General features: G+C 36.3%; 2 protein-coding genes across 2 annotated transcripts in view; one reads left to right on the top strand and one right to left on the bottom strand.

The window, feature by feature from the left end:
• The window catches only part of LOC145668302 (serine beta-lactamase-like protein LACTB, mitochondrial), a 48923-nt gene that overhangs the window by 12198 nt on the left and 19082 nt on the right, over positions 1–17643 (bottom strand). The window lies entirely within an intron of this gene.
• LOC145668301 (uncharacterized) lies at positions 1290–10463 on the top strand. Its single transcript, XM_081736028.1, has 2 exons — positions 1290–2612; positions 7449–10463. Exon 2 carries the CDS (start codon positions 7460–7462, stop codon positions 9440–9442), a length of 1983 nt encoding a protein of 660 aa, XP_081592154.1. The 5' UTR covers positions 1290–2612; positions 7449–7459; the 3' UTR covers positions 9443–10463.

Raw genomic sequence — 17643 nt, 5'->3', positions numbered from 1 at the left:
ACAAACATTTTATATGTGTTATATTTTACCAGAGTTGCTGGATCCTCGAGTAAGATGAAGTCAGAAGATACAATTTCGTGATAGGAGGGATAATCTCAAATCGTAGAAGGAAACGTTGTAGGAGTACCAAATACACCCATGTAACTATGGGAAACTCATGCATTCTGCTGTGCATTTCTTCATATTTCTTTTTTTACAAATTATAGTATACCCGTCTGCCTCAAATAAGATTTTAAAAGGTGAAAAATAAACAACATAAAACTTTACAATTCTTAAAAAGTTATATCTAAATTTTCCACCACGAAACAGTTTACATTAAAAAAAAAAAAAAAAAAAAGTTGGTAGGCATATTTAATGTAATATTATTTGAATATCACATGTAGAAACGTTTGAACAATATTTTCATTTGAGAAACAAGTGAGTTTCCTTTCAAAGTGAAAAACTACAATAAGTAGCTTCCGAACTATGGGAATTCAATAATAAAACCGGAAGTAGTACATCTATAACTTTTGTTTTCAATAGAATTATCCTCGTGTTCTCGTTTGGCAGAATCCTGTTTCGCAGATAGGGATTCCAACTGGTTTTCAACGTTCAGTGTTGCCATGTTTCGAAGAACAGAAAATACGCAATGAGTGTACATTCCCGTTTTGCAGAATGAGAGATGTAGGTTTTTGGAAAATCTGTACTGCACCTGAAGCATTCCGATATCTTTTATTATACGCTGAGAAACGCCGATACTTGTAATACATGTAGAGAACTTGATCCTTCGTTTGGAAATTGATTCCATGGAAGCAAACGTCACGAGGGAAAGATATTTGCTCATTGATGACAGACAAAGGCAAACTCTATTCCGAGTCGCACCTCTTTCTTAGATGTACATTCGATGTGTTTTCCTTTCACGCGAAAGAGGAGGAAATTGAGGTGAATTACTCGTTGACATTTAGCTGCTAAGACACTTCTTCAGAACGGGAATGAGTAAACTTGGCAACGCTGTACACTGATTCTGCAAAAACACCGAGTAACCAGAGTGATAAGATAAAACATAGAACCTGTTCCTCCGACTCTGTATCCAAATCAAATCGCAATTACTTACCCGCTATCTTGCACTTCCGGTTTGAGTAAAAGAATATGCGTGAAAGTCGAATAAACTATTGGGACATGGAATCAGTTCCCAAACAATGCTTTTAGCTATTTTACCGTTTCTGTTCTATAGTGATGAAATGGGGGACCGTAAATGACAATTTCTAAAACTACTTGTTGTTGTATGAACGTATATTTACTGTTATTTTTTTTCTTTTTCTTATTTTGTTTATCACCTTCGATGCACCTCCCCTCTTAGCAGTACTTACCTGGAATGTCACTGTATATAGTGTATATAAAAGATCGGGGTTCGATTATAAGTTAGTGTATTTTATAGTTGTTATATTATTATTTTTGGAAGTCAATATTAATATTGTATAAAAGACGAATCTTTATTCTTTAAGCTATTGATAATGTGCCAGCCAAGAACAGGATGTAGGGTCACTGAAGGGTCACACATATGTGATGATAGTGTATGTACTTTCAAAATACTCTCTTTTGTAATGGTTTCTTTTTCAAGGAAGTATGATAATGTACGCGCGTGTACATCACGCAGTGAGAGCATGGATTACTAAGTCCAATTTCAAAGTCTGTATGATAGGTCTCCACGTGCGTCCACGTGTCGACCTAAACTCATGTGATGATTCGATCTTTGTGCTTACGATAGTTTTATATACTAGTTGCTATACAAGGCTCGGCACATTTCGGGAAAGCACGTCGATATTACTATTCAACTCTTTGCGGTCTGTATCTAGGATTACTGTATCTAGAATTATTGAATCTTTGTCCATAGTAACTTGTTTTATAACATCTTGTATTTTAGTCTATCTTATTAACGACATTTTTACATCGTATATTCTTATATTTTATCGTATCTGGTGTCTTGTTTTCTATCTAAAGTGGAACTTTAGTAATTTTACTGAAAGAACAGTCAGTGAGATTTTGTAGTTGTTTGTTGTGGAACTTGTAACTTCTAATTTTCTTATTAACTTCAATAAACTTATCACGCCTACCAAAAAGAGATCCTATTTTATTTGAAGAAAAAGAAGAACCTGCGCGAGACGAAAACGTCAATCATACAACAGGAAAATAAAGTGGTGGCAGCTAGGCAGGATCTCAACCGAAGTACTCGAAGTTCGATTCCAGTGCACGTTCCACAGTTACTACGTTGAACATTCATCATTGTAGTCAGAGTTCGTTCTTCGACACGAAGCTGATACGTTTTAAAATATCGTTACGTCCAGATACAGACCGCACTGCGTCGACAACACCTTTTTTACTGTGAGTGCAAGAAGCTTGCCTGTACTAGGTGTAGCGGATACCTCGGCGTACACACCGTTCCAGTGTTCCAGTTTTATTGCATCCAGTTCCAGAGATCCAGTAAGCAGTACCATTCTCAAGTGTGGCTGGTCCCAATTGAGCAACATTCCAAGCGGAGATCTTGTGGAAATCCAGAGGCCTCATCTTTAAACCAACATCGGAAAAGTACCAGGATCGACGCCAGCAGCACCCCCCATCACAGGAAATTCAAGGTTGATTACAATTTTCATTGCTTGTTTGAACTTCCAAAATTTAAAAGTGTTACGCCTGGAGATAGAAAAGATTTGTTCTTTGGTCACCGCGGTTGTTGTTTACTTGTGAAGTGAATAACGTAAAATCAAGACAAGAACAGTCTAGGATAGAAGGCTTTAGTATTCACCGTTCCTCTAGGGAAGGATTAAAATATTTCATTCGTTTAATCTTGGGAATACTTGGCAAAACAGAAGGTGTAAGAAAGGTATTGTCGCTAACAAAATTTTTTGTAAATTTAAATTGTATAGTTTAACGTAAGTACTAATTGCCAATGGCTACCACTGGTAGTGCTGATTCTTCTGATACAGAAGTAGAGTATTGTAGTGTGTCAGAAGCACTAAAGTTAAGTTCAGTACCATTTTCGGGAAAAAGAGAAGCATTAGAAGAATTTCTGTCTAATGTAGATGCTACTTTTGAATTGATTGACCCAGCTAAGCATAGTACCCTTTTGAAATTTGTTAAAGCAGAAATAACTGGGGATGCTAGATCTAAATTATTAGTTAGAAAAACCACTACTACGTGGGAAGCTGTTAAACAAATATTAATAGAAAATTATTCCATTAGACGAACTATTGATTTCTATGCTTGCCAGCTTTTTAGTGCTAGACAAACCAAAGCTGATTCAATTGCTTCATGGGCAAGTAAAGTAGACACTCTTCAGAGTCAATTACGCGAAGCCGTTGCTCGTGTTATAGATGCATCTAAATTGCCAGGAGCTATAGCACTTGTTGAAATTTTAGCTAAAGCAAGTTTTATTCAGGGGCTAACAAATGACAAAATTCAGATGATTGTAAGATCTAAAAGCGATGATGATACATCCTTAGGATATATTATCGAACTCGCTCTAGAAGAAGAAACACAGATCACTTCCCACACTTCTCTCCCCTTTCCAAATGTAAATAGTAAGAAAGCTCAAAAGAAAGTATTAGTATGTTACCAATGCCATAAGCCTGGTCACACCAAAGCTCAATGCAAATTACAGAAAAGAAAGGAAAGAGGAAATTCTTCTAATCAGTTTATGAAAACGGTACATGTTTGTGAAATTTGTCCTGAGATCGCCGCGAGAGGCACAGGATGTAATAATGGTAATTCTCCTGAGATCGCCGCGAGAGGCACAGGAGGGGTTAATTGTAATTTTTCCGAGAGCGCCGCGCGAGGCACGGAAGGTTATAGCAATTGTTTGCATGTTGCTAGTAAGGTAAATACTAGTGGAAATACTAGTGGAGTAAATACTAGTGGAAAAGAGAGAATTTGTGATAAAAAACAAAGTTCTCTGCATTTTTAATGAAGTAAAAGCCTGCAGTAGTCAGATGTGCTCAAGTTGTAATGGTCAGGGAAACAGCAAATGGATGTAAATAAGCAACCTGTTTGCATCTCAGATAACACGAAGGGTTGCATAGTAACAAATCAAGAAGAAGGTACTATTACGGCATTCATTAAAGAATTGCATGCTGATGCAACTTTTCTCTTAGATACAGGCAGTGATTTAAGTCTTTGGCAAATCCATGCACTTCCATGCAGTTTTAGAAAGAATATCGATACAACACAAACTGTGACATTGAAAGGATTAAACAATGTTAAAACTAGGTCACTAGGTACTATTTATCTAACGTTAGTGATAAAAGGAGTAGAATTCTCACATAAATTTCACGTTATTTCGGAAGGATGCTTATCAGAAGGCAGACACATTCTTGGTCGTGATTTTTTGAAACAAAAAATTGTTTGTTAGAATTCCATCCTCCTCCTCCTCCTCCCTTGTCAACACAAGCTTGCCAGAAACTTGACCTTAAGGGCAGCGATAAGCTTATACTACCGTTGACATATAGTATTCCAGCTCGATCCGAGAAGTTAGTTTTTGTTCCCACAAACAGCACAGGAATTGGAATTGTAGAAAAACGAGAGATTAAACCGGGTGTTTTTCTTTCTTCTTGTTTGACAGTAGCGAAAGAAAATAAATGTATAGCTAGTGTGTTAAATGTGAATTCTTCAGTAGAGAATATAACTTTAAATCCGATAGACTTAGAGAAATTAGAAGAAAACCATGTTTTAAATATTCAGTGTGAAAAAGACAGGGTCCCACAAAAGTCAAATTCAGAAAGTTTAACTGAGCGTTTAAAATTACTTCATAAGCTATTAAGGTTAGGTCATTTACCACCCAAAGAAAAAGAAAGTATACTTGAACTTTGTGATGAATTCAATGATGTTTTCTTTCTACCAGGAGACAAACTAACTGCTACAAATGTTCTTGAACATGAAATTATTATTGATCCTAAACATGTAGGCAAGATTGTTAACAAAAAGAATTACCGAGTGCCAGAATGTCATAAGGAAGAATTAAATAGACAAATAGAAGAGTTGTTAAAACAAGACATTATAGAAGTTTCTACTTCTCCTTGGAACAGTTCTATTTTCCTTATTCCAAAGAAACTCGATGCATCAGGAAAACAGAAATATAGACTAATAGTCGATTATCGATCTGTCAATGATTTATGTGTCCATTCGTCCTTTCCGTTACCTAACATAGACGACATTTTGAGTAATTTAGCCAATGCGCGTTACTTTTCCAGTTTAGATCTCCATAGTGGGTACCATCAATGCTATATTAGGGAAAAGGATAGACCTATAACTGCGTTCAGTACACCTGAAAATCATTATCAATTCAAGCGACTTGCTTTCGGTCTGGCGACAGCACCGGCCACTTTTCAAAGATTGATGAATACAGTGTTAGCAGGGCTGACAGGTACGAGTTGTTTCATCTACCTGGATGATTTAGTGGTCTTCTCTAGTTCTTTAGAAGAGCATAATAGTAGATTACGTGAGATTTTGCAAAGATTTCGCAAAAGCAACCTGCAGTTAAGTGTAGATAAGACTGAATTTTTGAAGCCAGAATTAACATACTTAGGACATGTCATTACACCTAACGGAGTAAAACCAGATCCAAGATTAGTGGAGAAAGTTCAGAACTTTCCTGTTCCTCAAACTAAGAAACAAATTAAGGGATTTCTAGGACTTACTGGATATTATAGGAAATTTTTAAAAGACTACAGTAAAATTGCTTTACCCTTAACGTCCTTATTAAAAGAAAACGTCCAGTTTTCTTGGGGAGTCAAACAACAAGTTGCATTTGATTCTCTTAAAGAGAAATTGACAACTCCTCCAATTTTGCAGTATCCTGATTTTAAAAAGCCTTTTATAATCACATCGGATGCTTCGGCATTTGCCTGCGGAGCTATTCTCTCACAGGGTGAAATAAACAAAGATCTTCCAATTGCGTATGCTAGTAGAGTTTTCAATAAAGCAGAGAGATCGTACTCAGCGACTGAACGGGAACTGGCGGCTCTAGTGTGGGCTAGCAAAGTTTTTAGACCGTACATTTACGGAACAAAAGTAACTTTTGTCACAGATTGCAAGCCACTAACGTGGGTTTTTAGAGTACAAAATCCAACATCTAGACTTTTAAAATGGAGAATACTTTTAGAGGAATATCAATACGAAATTGTGTATAAGAAAGGAAGCTTAAATACAAATTCTGACGCCTTGTCATGAATGTATTCTTTAGATGTTATTGAAGAAGAAGATAGGGTATCAAATTGTGATTCACAACAGAAAGAAAAAGCTGAAGCTTTAGACTTAGAAACGAAAAACAAAATTTTAGAAGAGTTTCATACTCAAATTCTAGGTGGACATATAGGAATGAATAGGTGCTATGAAAAGATTAGGAAGTACCTTTCCTTAAATAATATTGACATTAAAGAATGGCCAAAACTGAAGGAAGATGTTGAAGATTACATAAAAGGGTGTGAAATATGTCAAAAGAATAGAAACACACAACAAAAGGTAAAAATGAAGATGGTAATAACGGACACGCCGAGTACAGTTTTTGAAAAGGTCTCTTTAGATTTAGTCGGGCCTCTCCCAGAAACTTTAGAACACAGAAACAAATATTTATTGACTGTACAAGATAACCTTTCAAAATTTGTTATTGCAATTCCCATCCCTTCTCAAGATGCTGATACAATCAGCAAAGCCTTTGTCGAGAATGTAGTGCTAAAATTTGGCATTCCACACAGTATATTGTCTGATTGCGGAAGTAATTTCTTAAGCGATGTCTTCACGCGTATTTGTAAATTGTTACAAATAGAAAAACTACATACAACCCCATACCATCCGGCATCGAATGGTAGTATAGAAAAATTCCATCAGTCTTTAAAATTTTTCTTGCGATGTTATGTGGCAGAAAATCAGAATAATTGGGACGAATTAGCAGCATATGCTACTTTCTGTTATAATACCACTCCTCATAGTTCCACTCAATACACTCCCTTCGAACTGTTATTCGGGAAACCTGTAAATGTACCAGGTGTATTACAAAGAAAACCTTCTGAAGTTGTATACAATTACGATGATTATGTAAAACAGTTGAAACACAAATTGCAGGAGATGCACGGATTAGCTAGAGCAAACCTCATTGACAAAAAGGAGAACAGTAAAGAATATTATGATAGAAACGAAAACGAATGCATTTTTCAGAAAGGAGATAAAGTGTTATTATATGATGAGTCAGTCCGCCGCGGCAGATCAAAGAAACTTGACAGTCTGTGGCGCGGACCGTACGATATAATTCGAACAAAAGGTGTAAACTGTACCTTAAAGGTTGGCAAACAAGAGATGACTGTGCATGCCAATAGATTAAAGATGTATTATTAAGTGACTCAAATTCATGTTATCTTGAAAAAAAAAAAAAAAAAAAAAAAAAAAAAAGTAAGGAAAGTAAAATAACGTTTCTATATTTACAGGATTGTTCAAAATGATAGGACTTAAAGCTATTCTACTGGTTTCTCTTATATGTAGTAGTCTAGAGCTTGGAGCACGCATAAAGAAATTTGAAAATACGGCAGGTATTTATTATGACTCTTTAGGAGAGGTTCAGTTATATAATACTTACTGGCAATTGGTCTCTTACGTTAACTTAACTAAGCTAGATATAAGTTTTCGTAATTTGGAAACTTACGTAGATAGGACACAAAACCTGTGTAGACACTCAGTGGTGAAATCAAATAAAACAAGTTGTGCTACAGTGTTCGTAAATCAAGTTTTGACTAAGGTATCTGATATCAAGGAGGTTAAGGAAATAATAAAAGAAGTAACAAAAATTTCTTCGCAAGAAAGTAGAAGAAAACGAGGGTTAATAGATGGTATTGGTCACCTTGCTAAATTTCTATTTGGCACCTTGGACGATGAAGATGCCAATTATTACACTCAAAAAATCAATAAATTAGAAAAAGAACAGTTAGATTTCTTGAAATTGAGTAAAGAGCAGATGACTATTGTTAAATCTACCCTACAAGGTATTAATAACACTCTTCATACAGTAGAAACTAACGAAAATATTTTGAGTCAAGGTTTAGAGCATATAAGTAAAGAGATATCAAAAAGAGAGAGACATTTAAACGAAGCATTTTTAGATTTAAATTTAAAGTATACAATAAATGAACATATCGCAAAAGTTGAAAGGTATTTAAGAGATTTAAAGGATCAGTATGAAATTGTTTTGCAAGCAATTTTAAATGCACAGAAAGGTGTATTACAGCCTCACATAATCACTCCTTATCAAATAATCCAACATTGGAAGGCTAGTCAAAGTGACCTCCATAGTGCGTTATCTTTACCAATTGGGACAAGTACTAGGAATAGTTACTTGTTATTGAAAATAATTAATTTAGATGTGTTTATCAATAATGGAATATTAGCCTATGTAATTCGTCTCCCTTTGACAGATTCCATTCGTTATCTAGTATATAAGTTAACTCCCTTCCCTACTAAAATAAAGAATACAACAAATAAATTTGTTTTTATTCAACCTGAAAAACCTTACCTTTTGGTTGATTCAATTAAACAATATTACGCAAAAATGACTGAAATTGAGTTCAATAAATGTAAGATTCTTAAACAAGATTGGTTTTTGTGTAAACAAACGTTTCCTATCTTGTCTAGTCATATAAATCAAGAGTGTGAAATGAAATTATTACAATATGTTCATTATGTTCCCATAGATTGTAATAAACATGTGATACAAATTGATCATTGTATATTCGTAACCTTAAATAACAATGAGTGGATTTTTGCTGCTCCACAGGAAGAGAAAATGACAATATTATGTAATGGATTTGAACCTTATGATTTAATTCTAACAAATTCAGGTATTATTCATCTAGATAATAATTGTAAAGCTTATGGTTTGAAGGCGATCCTCCAAACACAAACATGGTATGAAACCAATGTTACAGGTAAAGACTTTACTCCGAAATTAAATCTTACTGATAATTGTTGTGAAATATTAAATTCTCATATATACCTGGAAGACATGCAAATTAACCTACCTATTCAGCATGTAATTAATTCGGTTAGTGACTTAAAGGTAGCAAGCCATAAAATTCAGGAAGTAGAAAAGAAAAAAGATGATGAACAATGGAAACTACTTCATTCTGAAAAGGTAACTCATCTCTCTTGGTTTTCATATTTTGGTACAGTTCTGATAGCTCTAATATTAATATTTTGTTGTTGTTACCGATGTAAATGTTTTCGCTTTTTCAAAAGGTATTTTGATGATGATAGCTGTTGTAAACAAATATGCATTAAACCTTTTATTATTACCAAAATAAATCAAAAACAAGATACCACTGAGCCTGTAGTCATGTCAAGAATTGCTGAGCAGCTTACTGAGATTACAGATGAGTTACAGGTAGCTGTTCCCCCTAAGAAAAGTCCTAATCTACGTAAGGAAAGGTAAAAAAAAAAAAAAAAAAAAAAAAAATCTTTTTAATGTTTCATATCAGACTGTGAATTTTCAGTATCCAAATTCGCAACCAAATTCGCAATTTGATATGAAAATTCAAAAAAGGAGGGAGGTGTTGTATGAACGTATATTTACTGTTATTTTTTTTTCTTTTTCTTATTTTGTTTATCACCTTCGATGCACCTCCCCTCTTAGCAGTACTTACCTGGAATGTCACTGTATATAGTGTATATAAAAGATCGGGGTTCGATTATAAGTTAGTGTATTTTATAGTTGTTATATTATTATTTTTGGAAGTCAATATTAATATTGTATAAAAGACGAATCTTTATTCTTTAAGCTATTGATAATGTGCCAGCCAAGAACAGGATGTAGGGTCACTGAAGGGTCACACATATGTGATGATAGTGTATGTACTTTCAAAATACTCTCTTTTGTAATGGTTTCTTTTTCAAGGAAGTATGATAATGTACGCGCGTGTACATCACGCAGTGAGAGCATGGATTACTAAGTCCAATTTCAAAGTCTGTATGATAGGTCTCCACGTGCGTCCACGTGTCGACCTAAACTCATGTGATGATTCGATCTTTGTGCTTACGATAGTTTTATATACTAGTTGCTATACAAGGCTCGGCACATTTCGGGAAAGCACGTCGATATTACTATTCAACTCTTTGCGGTCTGTATCTAGGATTACTGTATCTAGAATTATTGAATCTTTGTCCATAGTAACTTGTTTTATAACATCTTGTATTTTAGTCTATCTTATTAACGACATTTTTACATCGTATATTCTTATATTTTATCGTATCTGGTGTCTTGTTTTCTATCTAAAGTGGAACTTTAGTAATTTTACTGAAAGAACAGTCAGTGAGATTTTGTAGTTGTTTGTTGTGGAACTTGTAACTTCTAATTTTCTTATTAACTTCAATAAACTTATCACGCCTACCAAAAAGAGATCCTATTTTATTTGAAGAAAAAGAAGAACCTGCGCGAGACGAAAACGTCAATCATACAACATTGTTGAATAGAGTTTACCTTAGGAGAACCTATTCTTGCGACAATGAGTACATTAAAAAAAAAAGAAAAAGCTTCTTTCTTTCCGTTTTTGCACTATGACGACCAATATTGAAGCCGGAAAAGGTTATTATTTATTTATTTATTTATTACCATTTACAATTTGAGCATAGGGTTAATGGAGAAGTTGATACCTACTGCTGGGATACTGAATCAAAGGGGAAAATAAACTGCTTGCCATTGTCTCGTAACAAGTTTTGCTCTTTAGTCAATAGAAAACGGAAGAAATTGGTCATATATTACTATTTACGGTTGTCGTAGGGAGCAGTCGTTCTTTCAGAAAAAATGTTCCGGGGGGCACTTCTGGTACTATTTTATTTATTATTATATTATAGACGTATTATTTTGGTTTCGTCCGGAAGGCACTCTCAGAGTTCCGGGAGGGGCAGTGTTCCCCATAAAACATGTCTGGAAGAAAGACTGGTAGGGAGATGCGAGTGAAATTTTATCTTTTCTTGAGACGAAGAATCAATTCTACAAAACCGCTTCTTGCTATGTTACCATTTCTGTTCTATGGCGATCAAATTTGAAATCGGAAATTGTTAATTTCTATCACTTCCGGTTTGAATAGAGAATGAACAAAGAAGTTGAAACCTATTGCTGAGACACTGACTCAATTCCAAGAAACCGCTTATCGATATTTCTTACGGTTCTTGCTCTGATACCTGTTGACAGGTGGACGGATAGTCATTCTATAATACCCATGCTTACGCATAGCATAATTCGGAAGTCTAAACCGTATTTTCGGTTGGGAGGTGGGTGTGGCTTCGAAGACATTTGAGCGAGGGGACATGAATAATTCAAACAAAGCCTCCGTAACGCTATTATTTCAAAGGTGAGCAGATTTTTAAAATAATAATAACTCACTTCTGTATGTTCTCTACTCTTCACTATTTACTTGTCGAATGAAGAAATGATAAAAGAAAAAAGGATTTTCAGATTGCCGTAGACGTGAAAAATGAGTAAATGTACTAAACTTCCTCGGAACAAACACATGGCAGACAGTGTCTTGACCTGTTTCTCCTAAAAACAGCCCACCAGCTGTGACATCCCTCGACAAAGAAGGAAATTTCATTCCCAGACAGGCCCATGCGACTTCTGTGAACTCCCACTGTTTGCAAGCTATGAACAGAACATCTCGATAACAGTAAAAGACAATTTGTTGAAAACATGTCAAACAACTGTTTGCAGACACTAGCGTCATATTATATTTTACCTCATGGTAAGAGCGAGGAATGACTCCTATACAACTTGTGTAGATTTTTATACTGTTTTTATATTATTGAATGTGTCCATGTCCCACAATGAGGTAATCGAAATTCCATGTGGATCATGCACTCAGCAGCGTATCTAGGATGTTTTTGTGTGTCTGTGTGGGTTCTTAGTAGCGGATATACACAAAAATAACCAACATAAAAAAATATAAACAATTACAAGCATCAGAGTACATAATCGGAAATCTTTGAGGGGGCGGCGCCGCTGAGCCTCCTTTCCCTACGCCACTGCATGCACCAGATAGTGTAGTAAACGAACATGGTTTTCGCTTTCAATATGAAGTGTATACAAAAATGAACTTCACAATCCCGTATCAATAATGCAATAGATATTCTAGTAGGATAAGCGCGTAAGTACGGTAACTTTCAACAAATTGCCAACAAAAATAATATAGTTCATTTTTCAATTATAGAAGCTTCTAAAAATGGTAATAATGAAGTAATCGCAATTTCGTATGAACCATGCACTAGATGTTGTAGCAGTCAATGGACGTGTGTAGTGTGCCAACATTTTATATCGTAGCCTCCTTTTTACTAATAGAATCCTCACAACAATGGAAAAAAATACGAAATGGCAATTTTCTCGTACATCATGCAATAAATATTGCACTAGTGTGCATGACTTAACACTAATTGAAAAATTTACAACGGAGATATCCTGCATCATATTGTAAACAATGAAATGAAAACAGCAATGGAAATAATGCGGAAATCAAAATTTCATATGGAACTAGTACATACGTCTACGTGATTTGACATCCATTGGTGAATTACTGACTGAGATATAGTGTCCAGCGTTTTCAACAATGGAGTGCTCACAACAATGGAAATAGTTAGGAAATCAAAATTCTCCACAGAAAATGCACTAAATGTTGTACTAGTAGATATGTCTGCGTGATTTGAGATCTGTTGATGAATTACTGACCGAGATATCGCGTCCAGCGTTTTCAACAATGGATTTCTCACAACAATGGAAATAATAAGGAAATCAAAATTTTGCACGGATAATGCACTAGATGATGTATTAGTATATACGTCTCCGTGATTTGAGATCCATAGGTGAATTACTGACGGAGATATCGTGTCCAACGTTTTCAACACTGGGGTGCTCACAACAATATAAATAATAACGAAATCAAATTTTTGCACGGATAATGCACTAGACGTTGCATTAGTACATATGTCTGCTTGATTTCACATCCATTGGTGAATTACTGACTGAGATATCGTGTCCAGTGTTTTCAACAATGGAGTGCTTACAACACTGGAAATAATAAGGAAATCAAAATTTTGCGAGGATAATGCACTAGAAGTTGTATTAGTACATATGTCTGCGTGATTTCACATCCACTGGTGAATTACTGACTGAGATATAGTGTCCAGCATTTTCAACAATGGAGTGCTCACAACAATGGAAATAATTAGGAAATCAAAATTCTGCACGGATAATGCACTAAATGTTGTACTAGTAGATTTTCACGCTATACATTATTCGTGTGCCTGTTCGCAGCGCCAAGCTTTACCGGGGTTTGAGTCCGACTGGAGTCGAACCTCGGTTCAGCTGAAAACGCTACAGATGCGAGGATTCGTCCGCTGGGCCGCCTGAATATTACTCCCCCTCCTACTTCACTCCTAGACCAACCCCTCAGTATCTGTGAATGCTACGTAGCTTGGTGTAGTCCTGTTTCCTTGGTCATTTGCAATAATTTCTACCTTCCCATTCTGGAAGACTCCAACACAGGAATATGTGGTCCCAAGATCGATGCCTACAGCTGGTGCTTTTGCCATGTTTATTCTCTTTGGTATGTATTACAGACAAAACTCGATGATAGTTTTCTCACGTTCCACACACTACAACATCTTGTGACTGAATATTCCTGTGTTGGAATCTTCCAGCATGGGAAGGTAGAAATTATTGCAAATGACCAAGGAAACAGGACTACACCAAGCTACGTAGCATTCATAGATACTGAGGGGTTGGTCTAGGAGTGAAGTAGAAGGGGGAGTAATATTCAGGTGGCCCAGCGGACGAATCCTTCTCATCTGTAGCGTTTTCAGCTGAACCGAGGTTCGACTCCAGTCGGACTCAAACCACGGTAAAGCTAACCGTGAAAAATGGCGCCGCGAACAGGCACACGAATAATGTATAGCGTGAAAAATAGCGCATCGAAGAGGGACTCGAATAATGTTTACTGCAACAAAATGTCGCATCGAAATTGGGATTCGTGTTTTGGAGACAAAAGTGACGTTGCAATCATTGACCCGGTTCACTTACATTAGATTATTTCACATCAAATTAAATATTTTTCCTTCCTAATTACGAAATTATGGAGTGTGGCAACACTCATGGCATTGAATTTCCATTTCCGATAGTTTGAAATTTTCCTATTTATAGCGGACACAACAGTTTCAGCGGAACAACCCAGAACAACTTTTCAAAAAAACTGTCTGCTGCCTAATTTTTGCTTCACGTCCTCTGGGTATTTGACGCACAGAAGGGAGGAAAACACAGGTCAGAAAAGAAGAAGAAGAAGAAGACTTTACAAATGATGGTTTACACACTAGCCTTTCTAAAAACGACAGAGGGTGAACCCTCTGAACGTCGTAAAAAAAGTAAAATAAAAAGTATTGACTACAGCTTAGAAATGGTTTTGTTTTCTTTCTGTCCTTTGCCTGGACTTGACTAAAAAAAAAGAAAGAAAATTAGAAGACAAAAATGAACGGGACACCGAAAAGGCAGGTAAAAATAAAAAGTAACCTAGTAGCCTTTGCACTCAGCGAACTTGGTTCTGAAGTACCTCCAACGCTAGGTATTGTCAGTTATTGATATGTCTCCGTGATTTGAGATTTCTTGATGAATTACTGACCGAGATATCGTGTCCAGCCTTTTCAACAATGGAGTGCTCACAACAATGGAAATAATAAGGAAATCAAAATTATGAACGGATAATGCACTAGACGATATATTAGTAAATATGTCTGCGTGATTTGAGATCCACTGTTGAATTACTGACCGAGATATCGTGCCCAGCGTTTTCAACAATGGAGTGCTCACAACAATGGAAATAATTAGGAAATCAAAAGTTTGCCGGATAATGCACTAGACGTTGTATTAGTACATACGTCTGCGTGATTTGACATCGATTGGTGAATTACTGATTGAAATGTCGTGTTCCGCGTTTTCAACAATGAATGGTTGTAAGAATGAAAATAATGACTAAATCGAAATTTTGCTCGGATAATGCGCTAGTTGTTGTATTAGTACATACATCTGCATGATTTGAGATCCATTGGTGAATTACTAACTGAGATATCGTGGCCAGCGTTTTCAACAATGGAGTGTTCACAACAATGGTAATAAACAGGTAACAAATTTTTGCACGGATAATGCACTACATATTGTACTAGTACATACGTCTGCGTGATTTGACATCGATTGGTGAATTACTGATTGAAATGTCGTGTTCCGCGTTTTCAACAATGAATGGTTGTAAGAATGGAAATAATGACTAAATCGAAATTTTGCTCGGATAATGCACTAGTTGTTGTATTAGTACATACGTCTGCGTGATTTGAGATCCATTGGTGAATTACTAACTGAGATATCGTGGCCAGCGTTTTCAACAATTGAGTGCTCACAACAATAGAAATAATTAGGAAATCAAATTTTGCATCTATAATGCACTAAATATTGTACTAGTACATACATCTGCGTGATTTGACATTGATTGGTGAATTACTGATTGAAATGTCGTGTTCCGCGTTTTCAACAATGAATGGTTGTAAGAATGGAAATAATGGGTGATATCAATAAAACGGAGAAGTTACTCATTACGCCCAATTTTGAAGTAGTTACTCGCATTGGTATCAATAAAAAGAGAACTGAGCACTAGTCGTCTCGGCTGATCTCGGAGAAGCCCCGCCCTTTTGAAGTAACCACACCTCTATTCTCGAGCCGAGTAACTACTACGCGTTTGATATCAATAAAAATCAAAGACTCCTCTGTGATGCTAGTAACTTCTCCAAATTTGTGGAGCAAGCTAAATAGGTGGCTCCGTGCGAAATATGGCAGAGTATATGATTGTTTTACTACGTAGAAAAACTTATAAACTGCATAGAAATGTTGGAAATGGAGATTACAAAAAGCATTATAAGTTTATGAAAGAAAATGTAGTGATTAGCACAACATTTTTAAAGGAGAATCAACCGAAATTCGGGGTGGTGGACTACGTAATGATGAAAAGATGCGAGGTTTCTTCAAGGGCGCCGATCCTGTGGGGGCCAGGGGGCTCGGGCCCCCCAAAGCTCATGTGGGCCCCCTATTGTATTTATGAATATACAATATTTGGCATAATTAGAGTGCAATTTGTCTTAAAATCCTGATATATACCTTCTGCATCTGAATGCCCTCCCCCCAAATTTACAGAGAAATCGGTGCCCTTGGTTTTCTTGCGTTAGGTGAGTGATCCGGAATTCCACGTCGGAATGTCAGGGGATTCTGGTGTGGCTCAAAGTACTGTCTATGACTACCTGAAAATGGATTGTTTCCGGAAGTGTGCGTAATATACAAACAGCAAAGGCAAAGTGGCAAGAACAATATACATTTCCGGGTGCTATCGGAGCACTTGACTATACACAAGTGGCATTAAAGAATCCTAGTATTTTGGAGAGTAATACGTTAATAGGAAGAGCTATTTCGTGGCTAAGTGGTTAGCGTACATGCCTTTGGCATAGGAGACCCGCGTTCGATTCCCAGTAGGAGCTCATGTGGTTTGGATTCCACGTTAATCAGTGGGTTCTGTCTCATATAGGCACGCTACTGAAAAGGACGTTAAACTAATAATCAACTCAACTCAACGTTGATAGAAAGGGTGTATACATGAGAATGTATTTTGTTTATGTCAAGGCGAAAGGGGACACGTATGGTATGGAAAACGCAATCAGATGGACGTGATTTATGACGTGGGTGGCTGGACTTTTTAAAAAAGAAAACAAAGGAGCCAAGTGTCTGATTTCGTTCTTAAAGCCAAACAATCTACAAAGACCTTGGACAACACGTGATATGCGCTTGTCGTGTTAATCTTGATATTGCTGGATTCCAATCAACATCCATCAGCTCAAATAGGTTCATTCCCATGGTTTCAGTATTACTTTCTTCTTTCCCGTTTTTTTTATTTTTTCTTCTTTTTTATTTTTGTTTTATTCTCGCTCGAATATTAAAGATTCTCTTTTGAATTTGTGTCTCAGTCGTAGATGTATTTGATATTTCGTTGCATTTCACTGTAATTACCTTCAAAGTTTCGGCTTTCCTTCGTTTACTTTCTGGTAGCTGTGACTTTGAAAGTACCACTGGAAACTCTTTTAGAATATCCACAAATGCACTTTGATTGAAGCTATCGTTGCTACTTGCCCGTTTCATGGCTTTTAAGATACTACGCCATAGGTTAAAAACAACGAAATGACTGCGCGATGAATGGGAGAAATGAGTAATCACTTCTTTTATTGATACGACTCAGTGCTACATGCAGAGGAAGCGCGAGTAAACGTTCATAAATCTGGAGCAGACTAGACCTGAGTAGTGGCTTGTTTTATTGATACGAAATTGAGGGAGGAGATTACTCCAGGTGTAGTTACTCCGATTCTTGAGCAGGACTTCTCAAGAGTAGTTACTTATTTTTATTGATATGACCCAATGACTAAATCGAAATCTTGCTCGGATAATGCACTAGTTGTTGTATTAGTACATACGTCTGCGTGATTTGAGATCTATTGGTGGATTACTGACACAGATATCGTGTCCAGCGTTTTCAACAATGGAGTGCTCACAACAATGGAAATAATTAG

This window comes from Thermobia domestica, chromosome 13, assembly GCF_964235325.1.
Source record: "Thermobia domestica chromosome 13, izTheDome1.hap1.1, whole genome shotgun sequence".
Lineage (NCBI taxonomy): Eukaryota > Metazoa > Arthropoda > Insecta > Zygentoma > Lepismatidae > Thermobia > Thermobia domestica.
This window is presented reverse-complemented; position numbering and strand designations above follow the sequence as displayed.